Here is a 20,756-nt window from a genome sequence, read left to right on the forward strand (position 1 = left end):
GAAGTCTGGACTTTCCTGCTTAGGCTCTGCCCCCGCGACCCGACCCCGGATAAGAAGATGGATGGATGGATGGATGGATATTTTAAATAAATTTTCTTTAAACATTGTTTTTGTGTCTACTGCTTTACAATTTCAGACAAATTGATTCTTGTTGACATGGTGGAACTTAAACCGAGATCATTTTTATAGATAAAAACACATTTTAAATCGTTATATAACAAATGATGAGAGATAAGACATCAAATTTGAAAATAAATCTGTGTATTTTCCGGATTTAACCGGTTTGTTGTGAGTTTCCGGTCCGTTCCTGTCGCTTTAAATCTAAGCCCCGCCTCTTCTCTGAGCCGCGTCATCGGAAATCTCAAACAAGCATGGCGGTGCCCGGCTCAGCCGCAGCCTGCCTGGGACTTTTCTCGCTGTTTGTTCCGCTGTTAGTCGCGTATATGGCGACAGGCTCGGATGTAACGTGGCCGGTTGTCTGCCTGACTCTGGTGGCCGTGTTCGTGTCGCTGTGGTGGCGGAAGCTGCGGCACCGGGACGCGGACACGGACCGGCGGGTGTGCGTGCTGGTGCTGGGGGACATCGGTCGCAGTCCTCGGATGCAGTATCACGCCTTGTCCCTCAGCAAACACGGATATCTCGTCACGTTTGTTGGATTTTTAGGTAAAAAAAAAAGAAGCATTTTTCAGTTATTTCTCATCCTCGAAATGTGATAAATTTGTTTTTATGAAGAGTTTAATCAAAGTAAAACCTGCTTCAGAGATTCTTGTTTTGTCTGAAAAGGAGAAGAAAGATTGGAAATAACCACAAAGACTTCCTAAAAACCAGAAAGAAATGCAAATTAGCCCTCCATATACTGTACATCATTTAAGTCAAGAACCACAGAAGAAGAAGCAAAACGACCAGAGAGTTAAAAAAAAAAAATCTACCATGAAAATCTTTTTTTTTTTCCTTAAGAAAAAGGAAAACAACTGCTCGGATATGTAATGTCTCTTTGAGGTGAGACTAAAAACAGCAACAAACTGCTGCAGAATAACAGATGTAAGATGAACGCAGCGATGCTTAAAAACAAGCTAAAAAATGACCCATTTCGCCGAAGTTAAGCCAGACAGACAGAAAGTGGTTCATGCCTGACTTTATCGTATTCCGGTTGTTTATAATAATAATCATAATAATGCATTTTATTTATGCAGCACCTTTTCAGCAGCAGGTTTACAGAATGAAAGTCGGGTAAAAACAAAGCAAAAACACAACAAGCACATAAAAGAACATTGAAATAAAACACAGAATATAAAAATGATCATGTTTAAAAAGTTACGTGTTTAAAGCAGAACAGGTGAGGTTTTCAGTTCGGATCTGAAGCAGGATCTGTGGTGTCTTGTTTTGAAAGGTTGAGGCATTAACAGAAAGACAGGAACCCCCGCCCCTCTCCGCTAATCCCATGTTTGGTCCTGGATGACCAGGATGTTGCCAACGAAGGCTACATGCAGGGATGAAGGGGTAAGCATGTCTCAGGTAGATGGAAGCCTGGTTGTGGAGGCTTTATGAGTCAATAGGAGGGTTTTTGGACTTGATGCTGTATGGCACAGGGACCCAGCGGAGGTTGTGGAGGACAGGTGGGATGTAGTCCCGGGAACAGGTGTGGATGAGGAGGCGAGCGGAGGAGGTTGGTGATTGTGCCATAAAGACAGCTGTTGCAATAAGCGAAGCGAGATGTTATGAAGACATGAAGGAGGGATTCAGCTGCTGGGAGGGGGAGAGGAGCGGAAACGATGGAAAGCTGGTTCTGTGACCAGTTTAATGTGTCGCATGTTGCTGCATGTGTTCTCTGAGATAACACCAAGCCGGCAGCAGGAGGGAGAAGGTGACAGAGGGGAGTTGTCAGATGAAAGGTGGAAATCTGTGACTGGATCCGGACCAGTGATGAGAATCTCAGTTTTACTGGAGTTTAATTTGAGAAAATGGTTTTATATCCAGATCCTGAAAGCAGAGACAGTGTGATAGTAGGATTGTTTATCCTGCTGTCAGACATCGTTAGGATGGAAGGAGCAAAGATGCTCTGAAGCATGAGATGAGGGAGGATGTAGGAAGGATGCAAGGAGCAAGGAAGGATGGTCAGAAGATGGAAGGATGTAAGAATAAGGAAAGGTGGAATGAGGAAGAGTGCTTGTAAGGATGGGAGGAGGAAGGAAGTTTTATAACATCGTTTATTCATTTATAACTAATTAATTTAATTTCTTTTTTGTTTTGTTTTTTCCTTTCAGACTCCAAACCTCATCCCGACGTGCTGACGGAGGACAGAATCCGGATCGACGCCATCGCCGAGGTGAAAGGCATCAGAGGTAAAACACACCCGGCTTTCTCAGCTTCAATGTGTCTGAAAAGCAAACCGAACGTGTTTCTGTGTTCCAGCCGGACCGAAACTCCTCGCCTACGTGACGAAGACGATGGTTCAGTCGTTGCAGCTCCTCGGTGTCCTGCTGACGACGCAGCTCCAGTCAATCATCCTGATGCAGGTTGGTTCCCTCGCTGCGTTCACATCATCACGTTTCCTAACGCATGTCGGCAAGCACAGACATACAAACCTTACGTCCCCGCCCATTGCTACAACTCATCGATGTCATTTCCTTTTCTCCAGAAACTTCACAATAAAAGATTCACAAAATAAATTAAATAAAAAAACAGAAAACAAAACGGGTTTCTGTCTCTAAACACCAGCTGGAATAACGTCTGGAATAATGGCTGCGCTTCCAGCTTCAGAATATCCTTTCCTTCGCCAAATAGGTTATGTTTTTACCAGCTTTATCTGTTTGTATGTTTGTTTGTTTGTGTTCAAGATAACAACAAAAAAAAAATATGGAGTTGCTGGAAATGTGAAAAGGAAGAACTGATTTTACTCTAGATCATCGTTTGGATCCAGGAACTTTTTAAAGGCTTTGGCTTTGGTGTGCGCTCTCCGAATTAGTTTTCTAGTTTGTTTTAAACTGAATCAAATGTGGAAATGTTGGAGCTTTTATTTTGGAAAAAAATGCTTTTGTATGTTTTTCCCAAAACATCTACACAGCAGCTCATGTATGGTAAAAGCACCAAATACTATAAAGTGGGGATGTTCCGATACCATTTCTACCAGTTCTGATACCGGGGTTTCTGCTGATACAGAGTACTGAGGAATGCCTGTCTGTCTGTCTGTCAGTCTGTCTGTCTTTTAGTTAGTTAGTTAGTTAGTTAAACAAACGGGCAGATAATTGTAAATAAAATATATATAGCATACATTCAACAAATAAATTTGATATTTTTACCAGGAATGTAAAACAATTCTACTAGAAAAGCACTCAGAGAGCACAAACCTCCACCAAGAGCCACAGTTCTAAATAAAAACAAACACATAAACGCTGGTAAAAAACAAAAAAAAACAAAAACAACTTAATAATGTGAAGATGAATGAAATTAGTATGTTTAATTCTTTTCACACATGAACACATGAACAATGTTAGTAAAAATGTCATATTAAAAATGTGAATTCAACGTCATGGCTGGAAGAGAAGCTGGTTTTGGGCATGTAGAGATGATGTCACAACGGTGAACCAAATCCACCAGAAATCTCTTTTTCCTCCTAACTTATGAAGATCTGACAGTTTTCCAGCCTCACAAACTTCAATATTTTTTTTTTGTAACTTTTTATTTGTAAACATATTCATTTATGAAAAACAAAACACAGAAGAGGTCAGGGGGTATCTAATACAATAATTGGCACGTACAAAAAAAAAGTTTACATAAGATTAACCCTTTTTTTTGTTTTAGGTACTGTCACAGTTCAGCCATTTTCTCCAGCGTCTTGTTCCTAGGTCTTGTTGAAGGCGCAAAGTATAAGTCATGAGTTCCATAACTTTAATGTTTTCAATGATGGAAATAAAGAGTCATTGTAGGAGGCTGTTTCTTTAGCCAGCATTTTGTGATAGCCGCCTTTGCTGATGTGGACAGGATTTTGAGGAGATACATATCATCTGTAGTCAGCTCATCTGGACTACATCCAAGGTATAGTAGTGTGAAAGAGCAGCTGACGTTATAACCTAGCACTTTGGAGATTACATTTGTCACCTCTGCCCAGAAGGGTTGAATAACTGGACATAACCAAAATATATGCCCGTGGTCCGCTGCTGTTTCACCACATTCCCTCCAACAGTGTGCAGAGCCCATACTAAACTTAGATTTTTGTTTAGGTGTAATAAAAAAGCGAATAAGTGTTTTCCAACAAAAAACCCTCCAAGTGTTGGAGTTGGTGGATGAAAACTGAATCTCCCAAGCCCCCGTCCACATGTCCTCTGTAATTGCAGTATGCATTTCTTTTTCCCATTTTTGCTTTATGTAAGTTGTTGAATCTGTTTTAAGTATGATCAAACTACGGTATAGCTTACTAATAAGACTTTTGAGACTTGCTGATTTATATGCACTGATAAAGATGTTAACAAATAATGAAAACTCTTCAACAGTGGTATTCTGTATTCTTTTAGTAATATAATTGCGAAGCTGTAAGTATCTAAAAAAATCGTGTTTTTCCAAACCGTACAACTCACATAAAGCATCAAAAGACATCAGATTTGCTTTCTTGTATACTGTGCAAACAGCAGTTAGGCCATATAATGTCCAATGTTTAAATCTGGTATCTTGTAAAGCAGGTAAGAAGTCAGGATCGTATGCTGGCCATCTAAGAATTTTAACCTCCTCCTGGACTTTCAATTTTTTTAACCTCTGACTTCCAAATTTTAAGTGTCAAATTAATCCATTGGCTGGTTGTCAAATAGTTTCCACTTTCAGCAGTAATATGGCCTAATCTTGACTGAATTGGCACATTAGATAGAGACGACTCAATTACCTTCCATTTCGCATCATAAGATGGGTTACACCAACAGACCAGTGGCCTCAACTGTGATGATACATAATAGTCTCGTAAAGAGGGTAGGGCCTGCCCCCCTCTTTCCCTCGGCAACTGCAATGTGCAAAATTTGACTCTTGGTCTCTTTTTAAGCCAAACAAACCTTTAAATGTGTTTATTCCATTCCCTAAACTGTTTATCAGAGATGGGTATTGGCAAAGACAAAAAAAGATATAATAGTTTAGGAAGTATGTTCATCTTGACTGTCTGTATTCTGTTGCCAATGTCAAGTGGAAGCAGGCTCCAGCTGTCCAGGTCACTGGGCACCCTTGTCTACACCCGCGCTGTAGCTGTATGGGATTGGATAGGCTTCCGTTTATTTTGATTCTAGCACTGGGAGAGGTGTAAAGCACCTGAATACATTTTATAAAATCACTGCAGAATCCAAATCTTTCCATTGCTAAATATAGAAAGTCCCACCGGACCGAATCAAAAGCTTTTTCAGCGTCAAGACTAAGAACCATAGCATTTAATTTTCTGTTTTGAATCTGTTCAATAATGTGGAGAGTTCTCCTAATATTGTCCTGGGTTTGTCTGTTTTTTAGAAAACCTGTTTGGTCTTCATCAATCAGTGAGGGCATCACTGTGTCCATTCGTCTCGCCAGAATAGTTGTGTACAATTTGTAATCAGTGTTTAGAACACTTATTGGTCGATATGATTTACAGTCAGTTTTATCTTTTCCCTCTTTTGGAATCACAGATATGACGGCCTCTTTCCAAGATTGGGGGTACAGAGCCACCTTTCAAAATATAATTAAAACTGGTCTCGAGTTGGGGTATTAGGCCCTCTCTCATTTTCTTGTACCATTCAGGTGGGAACCTGTCCGTACCAGGAGATTTACTCGGTTTGAGACTTGAAATGGCTTTATCAATTTCTTGACGTGTTATTAATGACATTAATTTATTATTTGCATCTCTGCCGAGTGAGGGAAGGTCCAAAGAATCCAAAAAGGTTTTTATTATATTTTTGTCAGCCAAAACAGGTTGACTATATAAAGTTTTATAATATGTTTCAAATGATTTTTGAATACTATCTGGGTCAGTTACAATCTTACGGCTTTCAGGGTCTTTTATTTTATGAATTGAATTTTCAGCTCGTTGTTTTCTGAGCTTCCATGCTAGGAGTTTAGATGTTTTAGGCCCCACCTCGTAATATCTCTGCTTCATGTACCGTATATTTTTTTCAACTGCTTCACCTAATATTCTATCTATTTCTTGTTTAATCTGTCTCATTTGAAGTTCCACTGTGGAACTTTTTTCTTTCAGGTACCTTTCCTCCAAAAGTTTCAGTCTTTCCTGCAATTGGGACATTTCTAAAGTTTTTTGTTTTTTAAGCCTGGCAGATTTAGCAATTATTTTCCCGCGAAGAACAGCTTTAGCTGCATCCCATACAATGCTAGGGTTTGTCTCCCCATTGTTGTTGTCCTGTAGATACAGGTTTAATTCTGTTGTCATTGTCTGTATAAACGCTGGATCATTTAGCATACCAGTGCTTAATTTCCATAACGTGTTTCTATGTCTGGCATCCAAATGAAGACTTAAATAAATTCCAGAATGGTCAGAGAAGTCTCTTTGACCAAGTCTGCATTCTTTTATTCTGTTTAGATCAGTTTTATACGTTAAAATATAATCTATCCTTGAGTGGAGGGAGTGGCGTGCAGAATAAAATGTGAATCCTGGGACTGATCCATGCACAGACCTCCACACATCCATAAGGCCTAAGTCTAAAAGCATTTTGTTTACACGTTTTTCTATAGGAGTACGCTTTCTTCCTGTATTTGTAGTATCCAGTTGTGGATTTAATAACAGATTAAAATCTCCTGCACAAATCAAACACCCATGAGATTCTGTGATAATGAGATCAAACACCTTTTTGTAGAAACCCATACTGCTCCCAGGTGGTGCGTACACGTTCAACAACATAGCATCTTTTTGGTCCATTTTACATTCCACTAGTATAAATCTACCTTCATTATCCCTTAATTCAGATATGAATTCAAATTTGACTCTGTTTGAGATTAAGATAGCCACTCCTCGTTTTTTTCCACTTCTATGAGACGAGTAATAAGTATTTTTGAACCCCATTCTTTTTAGTTTGTCGTGTTCCATGTTAGACAGATGAGTTTCCTGCCAGTATGCTATATCTACTTTTTCTTTTTTCATTTTTACAACCAATTTGCTCCTTTTAAGAGGATTATTTAACCCATTAACATTTAATGACAGTACGTTATATTTCTTAAAAGACATAAGTAAACAATTGAGACCTAAATGTCACCCCTGACCTCAAAATAACAACATTAAAACGTGAACTCATTGAACAAAAAAAACAATAGAACACAGAACTGGGTTTCCACTACGGAGGATGCAATATTGTCCTACGTAGGTGAGGGGGCAGGCCACAAGGTGGGGCCCCTCATTTGGGTAAATGTCAGAGAGAAAAAAGAAAAGAAAAAAGAAAAATGGGTAAACAGGGATACAAAAAAATGGAGACCTCCAATCTGAGAATAGAGGCACGAGCCCATTAACGATGTGTAGTCTGCGTCTCCCACGGCAGGAGTTGCTTCAGCGTCTCCTCAGTCACGGCCTGTGCGGTGCTGGTCTTCGCGACGGTGATCCGGTCCACGGCGATGCCTCTTTTCTGCAGGTCATCCGCAGCTTGAGTGGCACTATTGTAGAGGATGCTTCCAGAGTCAAAGAAAACGTGCATCTTGCTGAGTGGGGTCTGGAAACGTATCCCCTTAGCCTTCAGTGCTCTTTTGATAGGGATGTATTCTTTTCTTCTCTTCTGCACATCCAATGCATAGTCATGATCGAAGTACACTTGCTTGTTGTTGATGTGTATTGGCCTCTTCCATGGTCTTTCTTTCACGGTGAAGCGGAGGAAGTAGACGACTATAGACCGAGGGGGGGCTGTCGCGGGGGGCTTCAAGCCTAACACCCGGTGGGCGCGTTCAATGCCGAGATTATAATCCTGGCCCAGGTCGTTCTCAAATTCGCTTTTAATCAGATTTTCAATAAAGGCAATCATAGATGTGCCCTCCGAGTCCTCCGCCACTCCGTAGATCCGGATATTGTTGCGCCTGGCACGCCCCTCCATCTCGGAGACCTTCTCTTGCAGTTTATGTTGGTTTTGCATCAGCTGAATAAGTGCATCCTTCACTCCAATATCCCATCGCTCAGTTTCCGCCATGTTGTTCTTGATCTGTTTCATGCGTGCCTCAGCGTGATCCACTCGCTTAGCGGACTCCTGCAACTTTAGATGTACCTCTTTAGTGAACTCGTCCATTTGTCTTTTCATATCCTCATGAAATGCTGAGCGAAAATCTTGCAAGTCAGTCTTTAACTCAGCTCGGAGAGTGGCCATTTCAGCAGTCATGACCTCGCTCATGGCACCTCGGATCAGATCTAGGCTAACCGCGTGGTCGCCATGTTGCTCTGATGTTAGCTCCGTTGTGTTAGCCGACGCTTCTTTTTCCATTTCACTGCCGGGATTGTTTCGTAGTCCGTATTTTGCTTTCTTAGTTTTATCCCCACTCATTACTGCTGCGGGTTAACACTATTTTTGCAGGATTTAATTCTCGAGTCTGGGGGAAATCGAAGGCTAGTGCCGGAGCTCAGTTCTTATGCATGCATGTCTGGGAACGGCCACCGGAAAACCACAAACTTCAATATTAACATTTATTTAGTCCATTAGGTCGTCGGTGATCCGCTGCAGCTCCACACCTGATCTGAACCAGAGCTCGGTCGTCTGCAAAATAACACAAACCTCATTATGTTCTTACTTTGGAAACGTCAGAGGACCGAAAATGGATCCCTGCGGTGCCTCACATGTTATATTAGACCTATAGATCTATGCCGGTTTATGTGTACATGTTGTTTGTATCCCAGAATCCTCCTGGGCTGCCCGGCATTGCAGTGGCGTGGCTCGTCTGCGTCCTGCGAGGGAGCAGATTCATCATCGACTGGCACAACTACGGCTACACCATCATGGCGCTGAGCCACGGAGCGTCCCATCCGGTGGTCCGTCTGGCGAAGTGGTGGGTGGTGCTGCAACAGAAATCCTCATTCTGAACTTTTTTTTGCAGCCGCCTCCAACAATCCGGCGTTTTCCGTCTCTTCCTGCAGGTACGAGCAGTTCTTCGGGCCTCTGGCGGCTCACAACCTGTGTGTCACCAACGCCATGAAGGATGACTTGCAGAAAAACTGGGGCATCAGGTGAGGTTTGACCCTCATTTCTGGTTTTGGAATCAGCATCAGATGAGCTCGACGTAAAAAGAACGGACTTAAGATACTAAAAATATCAAAGAAAGCAGAGAAACAGATTAAATGCCTGCATTTACCTGGCTTGTAATTTCTTTACCTGGCCACATGGGGGCAGTGTTGAACTGCTGGACACAGTGATGGAGGTGTGACCCATGCTGGGGCCATGAGCACCCCCTAGTGGGCTCCAAGAACATTGTGTATTATGACACTTTTAATGCTTTGACTCTTCAGGGCCACTGTACAATACATCATTCTCATCCACAAGAAGCTCAGTTCCAATGCAGCGTTTTACCAAGTCTTCATGTTCTATCCGTCCGTCTGTCCTTCTATCCATCCATCAGGTTTAATCACATAATCACAGATCAATATTTGGCCCAAAAAGCTGAATCTTTCAACAGGGATCTTGAATATCACTACTTATACCACCAAAGACACGCGTGTGAGGTCTAAAGCCATCCCTAGGAGTGAATGTGGGCATAGAGGGTTGCTTGTTTCTCTGTGTGGCCCTGCGATGGACTGGCCACCTGTCCGAGTGTTCCTGCTGTTGTGGAATTTATCTGATGAGAAATTGATCTATAGACCAACCATGCTCTGTCCAGTTTATTGACCATGTACAGATGTTGCGAGCGAGAGGTCTCCAGGTCTTCTGAACTACTCTAAACTATGCAGATAGAAAGTATCAGTGTAACATGTAAGAAGGTAAACTTTATTAAGCGTGTGAACTCAGTGTCCAGGAAGCAGAAAAGAAAATATCGTAGTCCTCATCCATCATTTCCAGACAAATAAAATCTGCTGCTGTCTTCCAGCTTCACAGCCTGCACCGCAGCCAGCAGTGGAAACGTACCAGTAGGAGGATGAAAGGTTAGAAACCTGCAGGAGCATCTTGTTGACTGTTTGATCTTTTCAGGGCAACGACGCTGTACGACCGACCCGCCTCCATCTTCAGAGAGACTCCTCTGAAGCTGCAGCACGAGCTCTTCATGAGGCTGGCAGGGACTCATCCTCAGTTCCAGCATGCAGGGTGAGAAACGACCCAGAACCGTCAGCACAGAACCCTGCAGAGGCTTTAAACCACCACGGTATTCCCACAGAGAGGCAGGACACACCTACAGGGACTCGTTAAGCAAGCAGACTTTCATATAAATACACTGTTACAACACAGGGACGCATGTTTCTGAGGTTTCTGCCTTGTTGTTCTGTTCTCACCTGTTGGTGCGTCTGCACAGGTCTCATCCACCTGCACAGGTCTCATGCACCTGAACAGGTCTCATGCTCCTGCACAGGTCTCATCCACCTGAACAGGTCTCATGCTCCTGCACAGGTCTCATCCACCTGCACAGGTCTCATGCTCCTGCACAGGTCTCATGCTCCTGCACAGGTCTCATGCACCTGCACAGGTCTCATGCACCTGCACAGGTCTCATGCACCTGCACAGGTCTCATGCTCCTGCACAGGTCTCATGCTCCTGAACAGGTCTCATGCTCCTGCACAGGTCTCATCCACCTGCACAGGTCTCATCCACCTGCACAGGTCTCATGCACCTGCACAGGTCTCATGCTCCTGAACAGGTCTCATGCTCCTGCACAGGTCTCATTCTCCTGCACAGGTCTCATGTTCCTGAACAGGTCTCATGCACCTGCACAGGTCTCATGCTCCTGCACAGGTCTCATGCTCATGAACAGGTCTCATGTTCCTGAACAGGTCTCATGCACCTGCACAGGTCTCATGCTCCTGCACAGGTCTCATGCTCCTGAACAGGTCTCATCCACCTGCACAGGTCTCATGCACCTGCACAGGTCTCATGCTCCTGAACAGGTCTCATGCTCCTGAACAGGTCTCATGCTCCTGCACAGGTCTCATGCTCCTGCACAGGTCTCATGCACCTGCACAGGTCTCATGCACCTGCACAGGTCTCATGCTCCTGAACAGGTCTCATGCACCTGCACAGGTCTCATGCACCTGCACAGGTGTCCTGCGTCTACACAGGTCTCATGCTCCTGCACAGGTCTCATGCTCCTGCACAGGTCTCATGCACCTGCACAGGTCTCATGCACCTGCACAGGTCTCGTGCTCCTGAACAGGTCTCATGCACCTGAACAGGTCTCATGCTCCTGCACAGGTCTCATCCACCTGCACAGGTCTCATGCTCCTGCACAGGTCTCATGCTCCTGCACAGGTCTCATGCACCTGCACAGGTCTCATGCACCTGCACAGGTCTCATGCACCTGCACAGGTCTCATGCTCCTGCACAGGTCTCATGCTCCTGAACAGGTCTCATGCTCCTGCACAGGTCTCATCCACCTGCACAGGTCTCATCCACCTGCACAGGTCTCATGCACCTGCACAGGTCTCATGCTCCTGAACAGGTCTCATGCTCCTGCACAGGTCTCATTCTCCTGCACAGGTCTCATGTTCCTGAACAGGTCTCATGCACCTGCACAGGTCTCATGCTCCTGCACAGGTCTCATGCTCATGAACAGGTCTCATGTTCCTGAACAGGTCTCATGCACCTGCACAGGTCTCATGCACCTGAACAGGTCTCATGCTCCTGCACAGGTCTCATGCACCTGCACAGGTCTCATGCACCTGCACAGGTCTCGTGCTCCTGAACAGGTCTCATGCACCTGCACAGGTGTCCTGCGTCTACACAGGTCTCATGCTCCTGCACAGGTCTCATGCTCCTGCACAGGTCTCATGCACCTGCACAGGTCTCATGCACCTGCACAGGTCTCGTGCTCCTGAACAGGTCTCATGCACCTGCACAGGTCTCATGCTCCTGCACAGGTGTCCTGCGTCTACACAGGTCTCATGGACCTGAACAGGTCTCATGCACCTGCACAGGTGTCCTGCGTCTGCACAGATCTCATGCACCTGCACAGGTCTCATGCTCCTGCACAGGTCTCATGCTCCTGCACAGGTCTCATGCACCTGCACAGGTGTCCTGCGTCTACACAGGTCTCATGGACCTGCACAGGTCTCATGCACCTGCACAGGTCTCATGCACCTGCACAGATCTCATGCACCTGCACAGGTCTCATGCACCTGCACAGATCTCATGCACCTGCACAGGTCTCATGCACCTGCACAGGTCTCATGCACCTGCACAGGTCTCATGCTCCTCCACAGGTCTCATGCACCTGCACAGGTCTCATGCTCTTCCACAGGTCTCATGCACCTGCATAGATCTCATGCTCCTGCACAGGTCTCATGCTCCTGCACAGGTCTCATGCACCTGCACAGGTCTCATGCACCTGCACAGGTGTCCTGCGTCTACACAGGTCTCATGGACCTGCACAGGTCTCATGCTCCTGCACAGGTCTCATGCTCCTGCACAGATCTCATGCACCTGCACAGGTCTCATGCACCTGCACAGGTCTCATGCACCTGCACAGGTCTCATGCACCTGCACAGGTGTCCTGCGTCTACACAGGTCTCATGCTCCTGCACAGGTCTCATGCTCCTGCACAGGTCTCATGCACCTGCACAGGTCTCATGCACCTGCACAGGTCTCATGCTCCTGAACAGGTCTCATGCACCTGCACAGGTCTCATGCACCTGCACAGGTCTCATGCTCCTGCACAGGTCTCATGCACCTGCACAGGTCTCATGCACCTGCACAGGTCTCATGCACCTGCACAGGTCTCATGCTCCTGCACAGGTCTCATGCTCCTGCACAGGTGTCCTGCGTCTACACAGGTCTCATGGACCTGAACAGGTCTCATGCACCTGCACAGGTCTCATGCTCCTGCACAGATCTCATGCACCTGCACAGGTCTCATGCACCTGCACAGGTCTCATGCTCCTGCACAGGTCTCATGCACCTGCACAGGTGTCCTGCGTCTACACAGGTCTCATGGACCTGCACAGGTCTCATGCACCTGCACAGGTCTCATGCACCTGCACAGGTCTCATGCACCTGCACAGATCTCATGCACCTGCACAGGTCTCATGCACCTGCACAGGTCTCATGCACCTGCACAGGTCTCATGCTCCTCCACAGGTCTCATGCACCTGCACAGGTCTCATGCTCTTCCACAGGTCTCATGCACCTGCATAGATCTCATGCTCCTGCACAGGTCTCATGCTCCTGCACAGGTCTCATGCACCTGCACAGGTCTCATGCACCTGCACAGGTGTCCTGCGTCTACACAGGTCTCATGGACCTGCACAGGTCTCATGCTCCTGCACAGGTCTCATGCTCCTGCACAGGTCTCATGCACCTGAACAGATCTCATGCTCCTGAACAGGTCTCATGCACCTGCACAGGTCTCATGCTCCTGCACAGGTGTCCTGCGTCTACACAGGTCTCATGGACCTGAACAGGTCTCATGCTCCTGCACAGATCTCATGCACCTGCACAGGTCTCATGCTCCTGCACAGGTCTCATGCTCCTGCACAGGTCTCATGCACCTGCACAGGTGTCCTGCGTCTACACAGGTCTCATGGACCTGCACAGGTCTCATGCACCTGCACAGGTCTCATGCACCTGCACAGGTCTCATGCACCTGCACAGGTCTCATGCTCCTCCACAGGTCTCATGCACCTGCACAGGTCTCATGCTCTTCCACAGGTCTCATGCACCTGCATAGATCTCATGCTCCTGCACAGGTCTCATGCTCCTGCACAGGTCTCATGCACCTGCACAGGTGTCCTGCGTCTACACAGGTCTCATGGACCTGCACAGGTCTCATGCTCCTGCACAGGTCTCATGCTCCTGCACAGGTCTCATGCACCTGCACAGGTCTCATGCACCTGCACAGGTCTCATGCTCCTGCACAGGTCTCATGCACCTGCACAGGTCTCATGCTCCTGCACAGGTCTCATGCACCTGCACAGGTCTCATGGACCTGCACAGGTCTCATGGACCTGCACAGGTCTCATGCTCCTGCACAGGTCTCATGCTCCTGCACAGGTCTCATGCTCCTGCACAGGTCTCATGCTCCTGCACAGGTCTCATGCACCTGCACAGATCTCATGCTCCTGCACAGGTCTCATGCTCCTGCACAGGTCTCATGCACCTGCACAGGTCTCATGCACCTGCACAGGTCTCATGCACCTGCACAGATCTCATGCTCCTGCACAGATCTCATGCACCTGCACAGGTCTCATGCACCTGCACAGGTCTCATGCTCCTGCACAGGTCTCATGCACCTGCACAGGTGTCCTGCGTCTGCACAGGTCTCATGCACCTGCACAGGTCTCATGCACCTGCACAGGTCTCATGCTCCTGCACAGGTCTCATGCACCTGCACAGGTCTCATGCACCTGCACAGGTCTCATGCACCTGCACAGGTCTCATGCACCTGCGCAGATCTCATGCTCCTGCACAGGTCTCATGCACCTGCACAGGTCTCATCCACCTGCACAGGTCTCATGCTCCTGCACAGGTCTCATGCTCCTGCACAGGTCTCATGCACCTGCACAGGTCTCATGCACCTGCACAGGTCTCATGCACCTGAACAGGTATCATGCACCTGCACAGGTGTCCTGCGTCTACACAGGTCTCATGCACCTGCACAGGTCTCATGCACCTGCACAGGTCTCATGCACCTGCACAGGTCTCATGCTCCTGCACAGGTCTCATGCTCCTGCACAGGTCTCATGCACCTGCACAGGTCTCATGCTCCTGCACAGGTGTCCTGCGTCTACACAGGTCTCATGGACCTGAACAGGTCTCATGCACCTGCACAGGTGTCCTGCGTCTGCACAGATCTCATGCACCTGCACAGGTCTCATGCTCCTGCACAGGTCTCATGCTCCTGCACAGGTCTCATGCACCTGCACAGGTGTCCTGCGTCTACACAGGTCTCATGGACCTGCACAGGTCTCATGCACCTGCACAGGTCTCATGCACCTGCACAGATCTCATGCACCTGCACAGGTCTCATGCACCTGCACAGGTCTCATGCACCTGCACAGGTCTCATGCTCCTCCACAGGTCTCATGCACCTGCACAGGTCTCATGCTCTTCCACAGGTCTCATGCACCTGCATAGATCTCATGCTCCTGCACAGGTCTCATGCTCCTGCACAGGTCTCATGCACCTGCACAGGTCTCATGCACCTGCACAGGTGTCCTGCGTCTACACAGGTCTCATGGACCTGCACAGGTCTCATGCTCCTGCACAGGTCTCATGCTCCTGCACAGATCTCATGCACCTGCACAGGTCTCATGCTCCTGCACAGGTCTCATGCACCTGCACAGGTGTCCTGCGTCTACACAGGTCTCATGCTCCTGCACAGGTCTCATGCTCCTGCACAGGTCTCATGCTCCTGCACAGGTCTCATGCACCTGCACAGGTCTCATGCTCCTGAACAGGTCTCATGCACCTGCACAGGTCTCATGCACCTGCACAGGTCTCATGCTCCTGCACAGGTCTCATGCACCTGCACAGGTCTCATGCACCTGCACAGGTCTCATGCACCTGCACAGGTCTCATGCACCTGCACAGGTCTCATGCTCCTGCACAGGTCTCATGCTCCTGCACAGGTGTCCTGCGTCTACACAGGTCTCATGGACCTGAACAGGTCTCATGCACCTGCACAGGTCTCATGCTCCTGCACAGATCTCATGCTCCTGCACAGATCTCATGCACCTGCACAGGTCTCATGCTCCTGCACAGGTCTCATGCACCTGCACAGGTGTCCTGCGTCTACACAGGTCTCATGGACCTGCACAGGTCTCATGCACCTGCACAGGTCTCATGCACCTGCACAGGTCTCATGCACCTGCACAGATCTCATGCACCTGCACAGGTCTCATGCACCTGCACAGGTCTCATGCACCTGCACAGGTCTCATGCTCCTCCACAGGTCTCATGCACCTGCACAGGTCTCATGCTCTTCCACAGGTCTCATGCACCTGCATAGATCTCATGCTCCTGCACAGGTCTCATGCTCCTGCACAGGTCTCATGCACCTGCACAGGTCTCATGCACCTGCACAGGTGTCCTGCGTCTACACAGGTCTCATGGACCTGCACAGGTCTCATGCTCCTGCACAGGTCTCATGCACCTGAACAGATCTCATGCTCCTGAACAGGTCTCATGCACCTGCACAGGTCTCATGCACCTGCACAGGTCTCATGCTCCTGCACAGGTGTCCTGCGTCTACACAGGTCTCATGGACCTGAACAGGTCTCATGCACCTGCACAGGTCTCATGCTCCTGCACAGATCTCATGCACCTGCACAGGTCTCATGCTCCTGCACAGGTCTCATGCTCCTGCACAGGTCTCATGCACCTGCACAGGTGTCCTGCGTCTACACAGGTCTCATGGACCTGCACAGGTCTCATGCACCTGCACAGGTCTCATGCACCTGCACAGATCTCATGCACCTGCACAGGTCTCATGCACCTGCACAGGTCTCATGCACCTGCACAGGTCTCATGCTCCTCCACAGGTCTCAAGCACCTGCACAGGTCTCATGCTCTTCCACAGGTCTCATGCACCTGCATAGATCTCATGCTCCTGCACAGGTCTCATGCTCCTGCACAGGTCTCATGCACCTGCACAGGTCTCATGCACCTGCACAGGTGTCCTGCGTCTACACAGGTCTCATGGACCTGCACAGGTCTCATGCTCCTGCACAGGTCTCATGCTCCTGCACAGGTCTCATGCTCCTGCACAGGTCTCATGCACCTGCACAGGTCTCATGCACCTGCACAGGTCTCATGCTCCTGCACAGGTCTCATGCACCTGCACAGGTCTCATGCTCCTGCACAGGTCTCATGCACCTGCACAGGTCTCATGGACCTGCACAGGTCTCATGGACCTGCACAGGTCTCATGCTCCTGCACAGGTCTCATGCTCCTGCACAGGTCTCATGCTCCTGCACAGGTCTCATGCACCTGCACAGATCTCATGCTCCTGCACAGGTCTCATGCTCCTGCACAGGTCTCATGCACCTGCACAGATCTCATGCTCCTGCACAGATCTCATGCACCTGCACAGGTCTCATGCACCTGCACAGGTCTCATGCTCCTGCACAGGTCTCATGCACCTGCACAGGTGTCCTGCGTCTGCACAGGTCTCATGCACCTGCACAGGTCTCATGCTCCTGCACAGGTCTCATGCTCCTGCACAGGTCTCATGCACCTGCACAGGTCTCATGCACCTGCACAGGTCTCATGCACCTGCGCAGATCTCATGCTCCTGCACAGGTCTCATGCACCTGCACAGGTCTCATCCACCTGCACAGGTCTCATGCTCCTGCACAGGTCTCATGCTCCTGCACAGGTCTCATGCTCCTGCACAGGTCTCATGCACCTGCACAGGTCTCATGCACCTGAACAGGTATCATGCACCTGCACAGGTGTCCTGCGTCTACACAGGTCTCATGCACCTGCACAGGTCTCATGCACCTGCACAGGTCTCATGCACCTGCACAGGTCTCATGCTCCTGCACAGGTCTCATGCTCCTGCACAGGTCTCATGCACCTGCACAGGTCTCATGCACCTGCACAGATCTCATGCACCTGCACAGGTCTCATGCTCCTGCACAGGTCTCATGCTCCTGCACAGGTCTCATGCACCTGCACAGGTCTCATGCACCTGCACAGGTCTCATGCTCCTGCACAGGTCTCATGGACCTGCACAGGTCTCATGGACCTGCACAGGTCTCATGGACCTGCACAGGTCTCATGCTCCTGCACAGATCTCATGCTCCTGCACAGGTCTCATGCTCCTGCACAGGTCTCATGCACCTGCACAGGTCTCATGCACCTGCACAGGTCTCATGCACCTGCACAGGTCTCATGCTCCTGCACAGGTCTCATGCTCCTGCACAGGTCTCATATTCCTGCACAGGTCTCATGCTCCTGCACAGGTCTCATGGACCTGCACAGGTCTCATGGACCTGCACAGGTGTCCTGCGTCTACACAGATCTCATGGACCTGCACAGGTCTCATGCACCTGCACAGATCTCATGCTCCTGCACAGATCTCATGCACCTGCACAGGTCTCATGCACCTGCACAGATCTCATGCTCCTGCACAGATCTCATGCACCTGCACAGGTCTCATGCACCTGCACAGGTCTCATGCTCCTGCACAGGTCTCATGCGTCTGTGGAAGTGTGGTGCTCCTGTGTGGGTCTTATTTGACCATGTAACCACATCTAGACTGTTGCAGCTTTGAATTATTTAAATGTTATTTAACATGATTTTATGATGATTTTTGCACCACTTCAGTGTCTTTTTGATTTTTTCTCTGCAGCCTGCTGTAATGCTGTTAATATTGTAAGTGAAGCACTTTTCTCGTACATGAAATGTGATTCGCTGATGTATTCTCAGGTCCAACGGTGTGGACGGAGACGTGGACATGGAGAGGACGGCTTTGACTGTCCGTGACCGAACTGATGGCGCTGTGACTCTGAGTGTGAAGCGACCGGCGCTGCTGCTCAGCAGTACCAGCTGGACAGGTGCATCTGTTACTATGGCAACGCGACATACACATCCTTTCGTATGATGAATGAATCTTTAACAACATTTTAACAATTCATCATTTTCTGAATAAAACCAGAGGATGAAGACTTCTCCATCCTGCTGGCGGCTCTGGAAGGTACCGAACGTCTCAGGCTGAGATTAAAACCAAACTGTTGACGTGTTTCCACGTTTACAACCGTTTGTCGTTGACAGCTTATGAAGGTTTCATCAGAGGCGGAGCTTCGTTGCCAGATTTACTCTGCGTGATCACAGGTAAACACCTGCTTTCATCTCTATCTGACCCAGTCAGCATCTGCTGAACCATCCTGAAGGACGACACGCTGGTTTTAGGTAAACACCTGGAACCGTGTCATCATCAGGAGTCAGACTTGTCTCTCTGTCCAGGTAAAGGTCCTCAGAAGGAACACTACAGGAAGCTGATCGACACTCTGCATCTGGAACACGTGAAGATCTGCACGCCCTGGCTGGAGGCCAAAGACTACCCGCTCTTATTAGGTTGGTTTTTATGTAACAGGAGAAAAAATCTAACCAATCACAGGCTGCGACAGTCATCCTGATTGGCTGCTTCGCTGCATCGAAGGAAAGGAACTGTTCCTGATGCACCGCGATGCAGGTATGTTGTCCACGGTCTGAAGGGACAGCAGTCATGTCATGGAGGACATGTCTTGTCATGGAGGACATGTCTTGGTGGAGACGGTGGACATGTCGGCGCTGCAGAACAGAGCTGTTGCCTGGAACCCGGTGAGTTTATAAAACCTCTGTGTTTGTTGCAGGTTCAGCAGATCTGGGTGTTTGTCTCCACAAGTCGTCCAGCGGTCTGGATCTGCCCATGAAGGTGGTGGACATGTTCGGCTGCTGTCTCCCCGTCTGCGCCATCCACTTCAACTGGTAAGAACCTGTTCCCAGATTTCCCCGTCCAGTTTAATCCTCCAACTGGAACCAAACCGCTGATGAATGTGTCCGATACGAGTTCACTGCCCAGCTTTCCACAGATGTGTCCATGCAGAACTATGGTGCAGCGGGACTTGGGATTCAGACCCCCGTCCTCCTGGAAAGCCAGCTTGTTGTTGCAGTAAAACCTCTTTTAACCAGAAATAGAAACTAAAACATGCAGCTGTGTTTCTTCCAGTCTGCACGAGCTGGTGAAGCACGAGGAGAACGGACTGATCTTCAGAGACTCTGCAGAGCTCGCCCAGCAGCTCCGGGTGAGACCAACAGCCAGTCAGATGCTGATCTGTCCGGGGGTGGGGGGGGGGGGGGGGGGGGGGGCAGGCTGGGAAAAGGGAGGATGGGCAAAGGAAGTTTTCTTTTTTTTGTAAATAATGAACTGATTATTAAATCTAAAATGGTCTGATGTGAAAGCAAACATTCATATATTTAATTAGAATTAACCTGCATGTAAGACTTTAATCACTGCTGCACAAACTCTTGCAATTAGTCATATATGTTCTGTATATATGTTATGTCATATGTTATGTATATATGCTCATAGTACCATTTGTAAATTACTGACATGATATTCTACTGTTGGTTAAGATCTATTTTATCTACACTTGCTGCTTTTTGCCGTTGTGGTTAGATGCTGAACTGCACTGTGTTGCCCTGTGCAGATGTAATGTTTACTTTTACCTGATGTTGTCATGGTGATGATCTAAAACATGGTGATGTAGATGTAAAACCACATGTAGAACTACATTACATGAAGCCTTCACTTGCATCCAGGTAATCGTCCATTCAGACCAAGTATGTTAGAATTTTTCATGGGTGGCGCCAGGAGGGCCAATGGGATTTTAGGCATGGTCCATAACCCCCCCACCCCCTTATTTTTATTTTAATTTGTACAGTTTTATCTCTGTTTTTTTCTTTGTTGGCTTAAATTTCTCTGAATTAGCGCCATTATTCACTTTATGTTTCTTCCTTCTGTGTTCCCAGTCCCTCCTCTCTGAGTTTCCCAGTTCAGACGGTAGACTGGGAGAGTTCAGGAAGAACCTCCGCACCAGCAGGGGGCAGCGCTGGGATGACAACTGGGACCAGAATGTTCTGCCTCTGATCGCCGCTCAATGATGAACCAAAGTGTGACGCTGCCACATTACCAGGACCTCCTGCAGTACTGCA

The 20,756-nt window shown here is 48.2% G+C and overlaps 1 protein-coding gene across 1 annotated transcript; it reads left to right on the forward strand.

The window, feature by feature from the left end:
• The first annotated feature begins 364 nt into the window (after nt 1–364).
• alg1 (ALG1 chitobiosyldiphosphodolichol beta-mannosyltransferase) lies at nt 365–20,717 on the forward strand. The gene is made up of 13 exons (XM_079252425.1): nt 365–663; nt 2,265–2,342; nt 2,413–2,516; nt 8,822–8,970; nt 9,059–9,148; nt 10,104–10,217; nt 18,489–18,616; nt 18,718–18,756; nt 18,834–18,893; nt 19,026–19,136; nt 19,415–19,529; nt 19,771–19,846; nt 20,574–20,717. The coding sequence occupies exons 1-13, from the start codon at nt 372–374 to the stop codon at nt 20,703–20,705; spliced, it is 1,488 nt and encodes a 495-aa protein (XP_079108551.1). The 5' UTR covers nt 365–371; the 3' UTR covers nt 20,706–20,717.
• Nucleotides 20,718–20,756: the final 39 nt, after the last annotated feature.

The sequence above is a fragment of the Telmatherina bonti genome (genome assembly GCF_933228915.1).
Source record: "Telmatherina bonti genome assembly, chromosome: 14".
Taxonomy (NCBI): Eukaryota; Metazoa; Chordata; class Actinopteri; order Atheriniformes; family Telmatherinidae; genus Telmatherina; species Telmatherina bonti.

Coding starts and splice junctions, on each gene's coding strand:
- alg1 (XM_079252425.1), top strand. CDS start 372: ATGGCGGTGCCCGGCTCAGCCGCAGCCTGCCTGGGACTTTTCTCGCTG. Junction 2,517..8,821: donor AGTCAATCATCCTGATGCAG/GTTGGTTCCCTC, acceptor TTTGTATCCCAG/AATCCTCCTGGGCTGCCCGG. Junction 18,757..18,833: donor CCTGCTGGCGGCTCTGGAAG/GTACCGAACGTC, acceptor TGTCGTTGACAG/CTTATGAAGGTTTCATCAGA.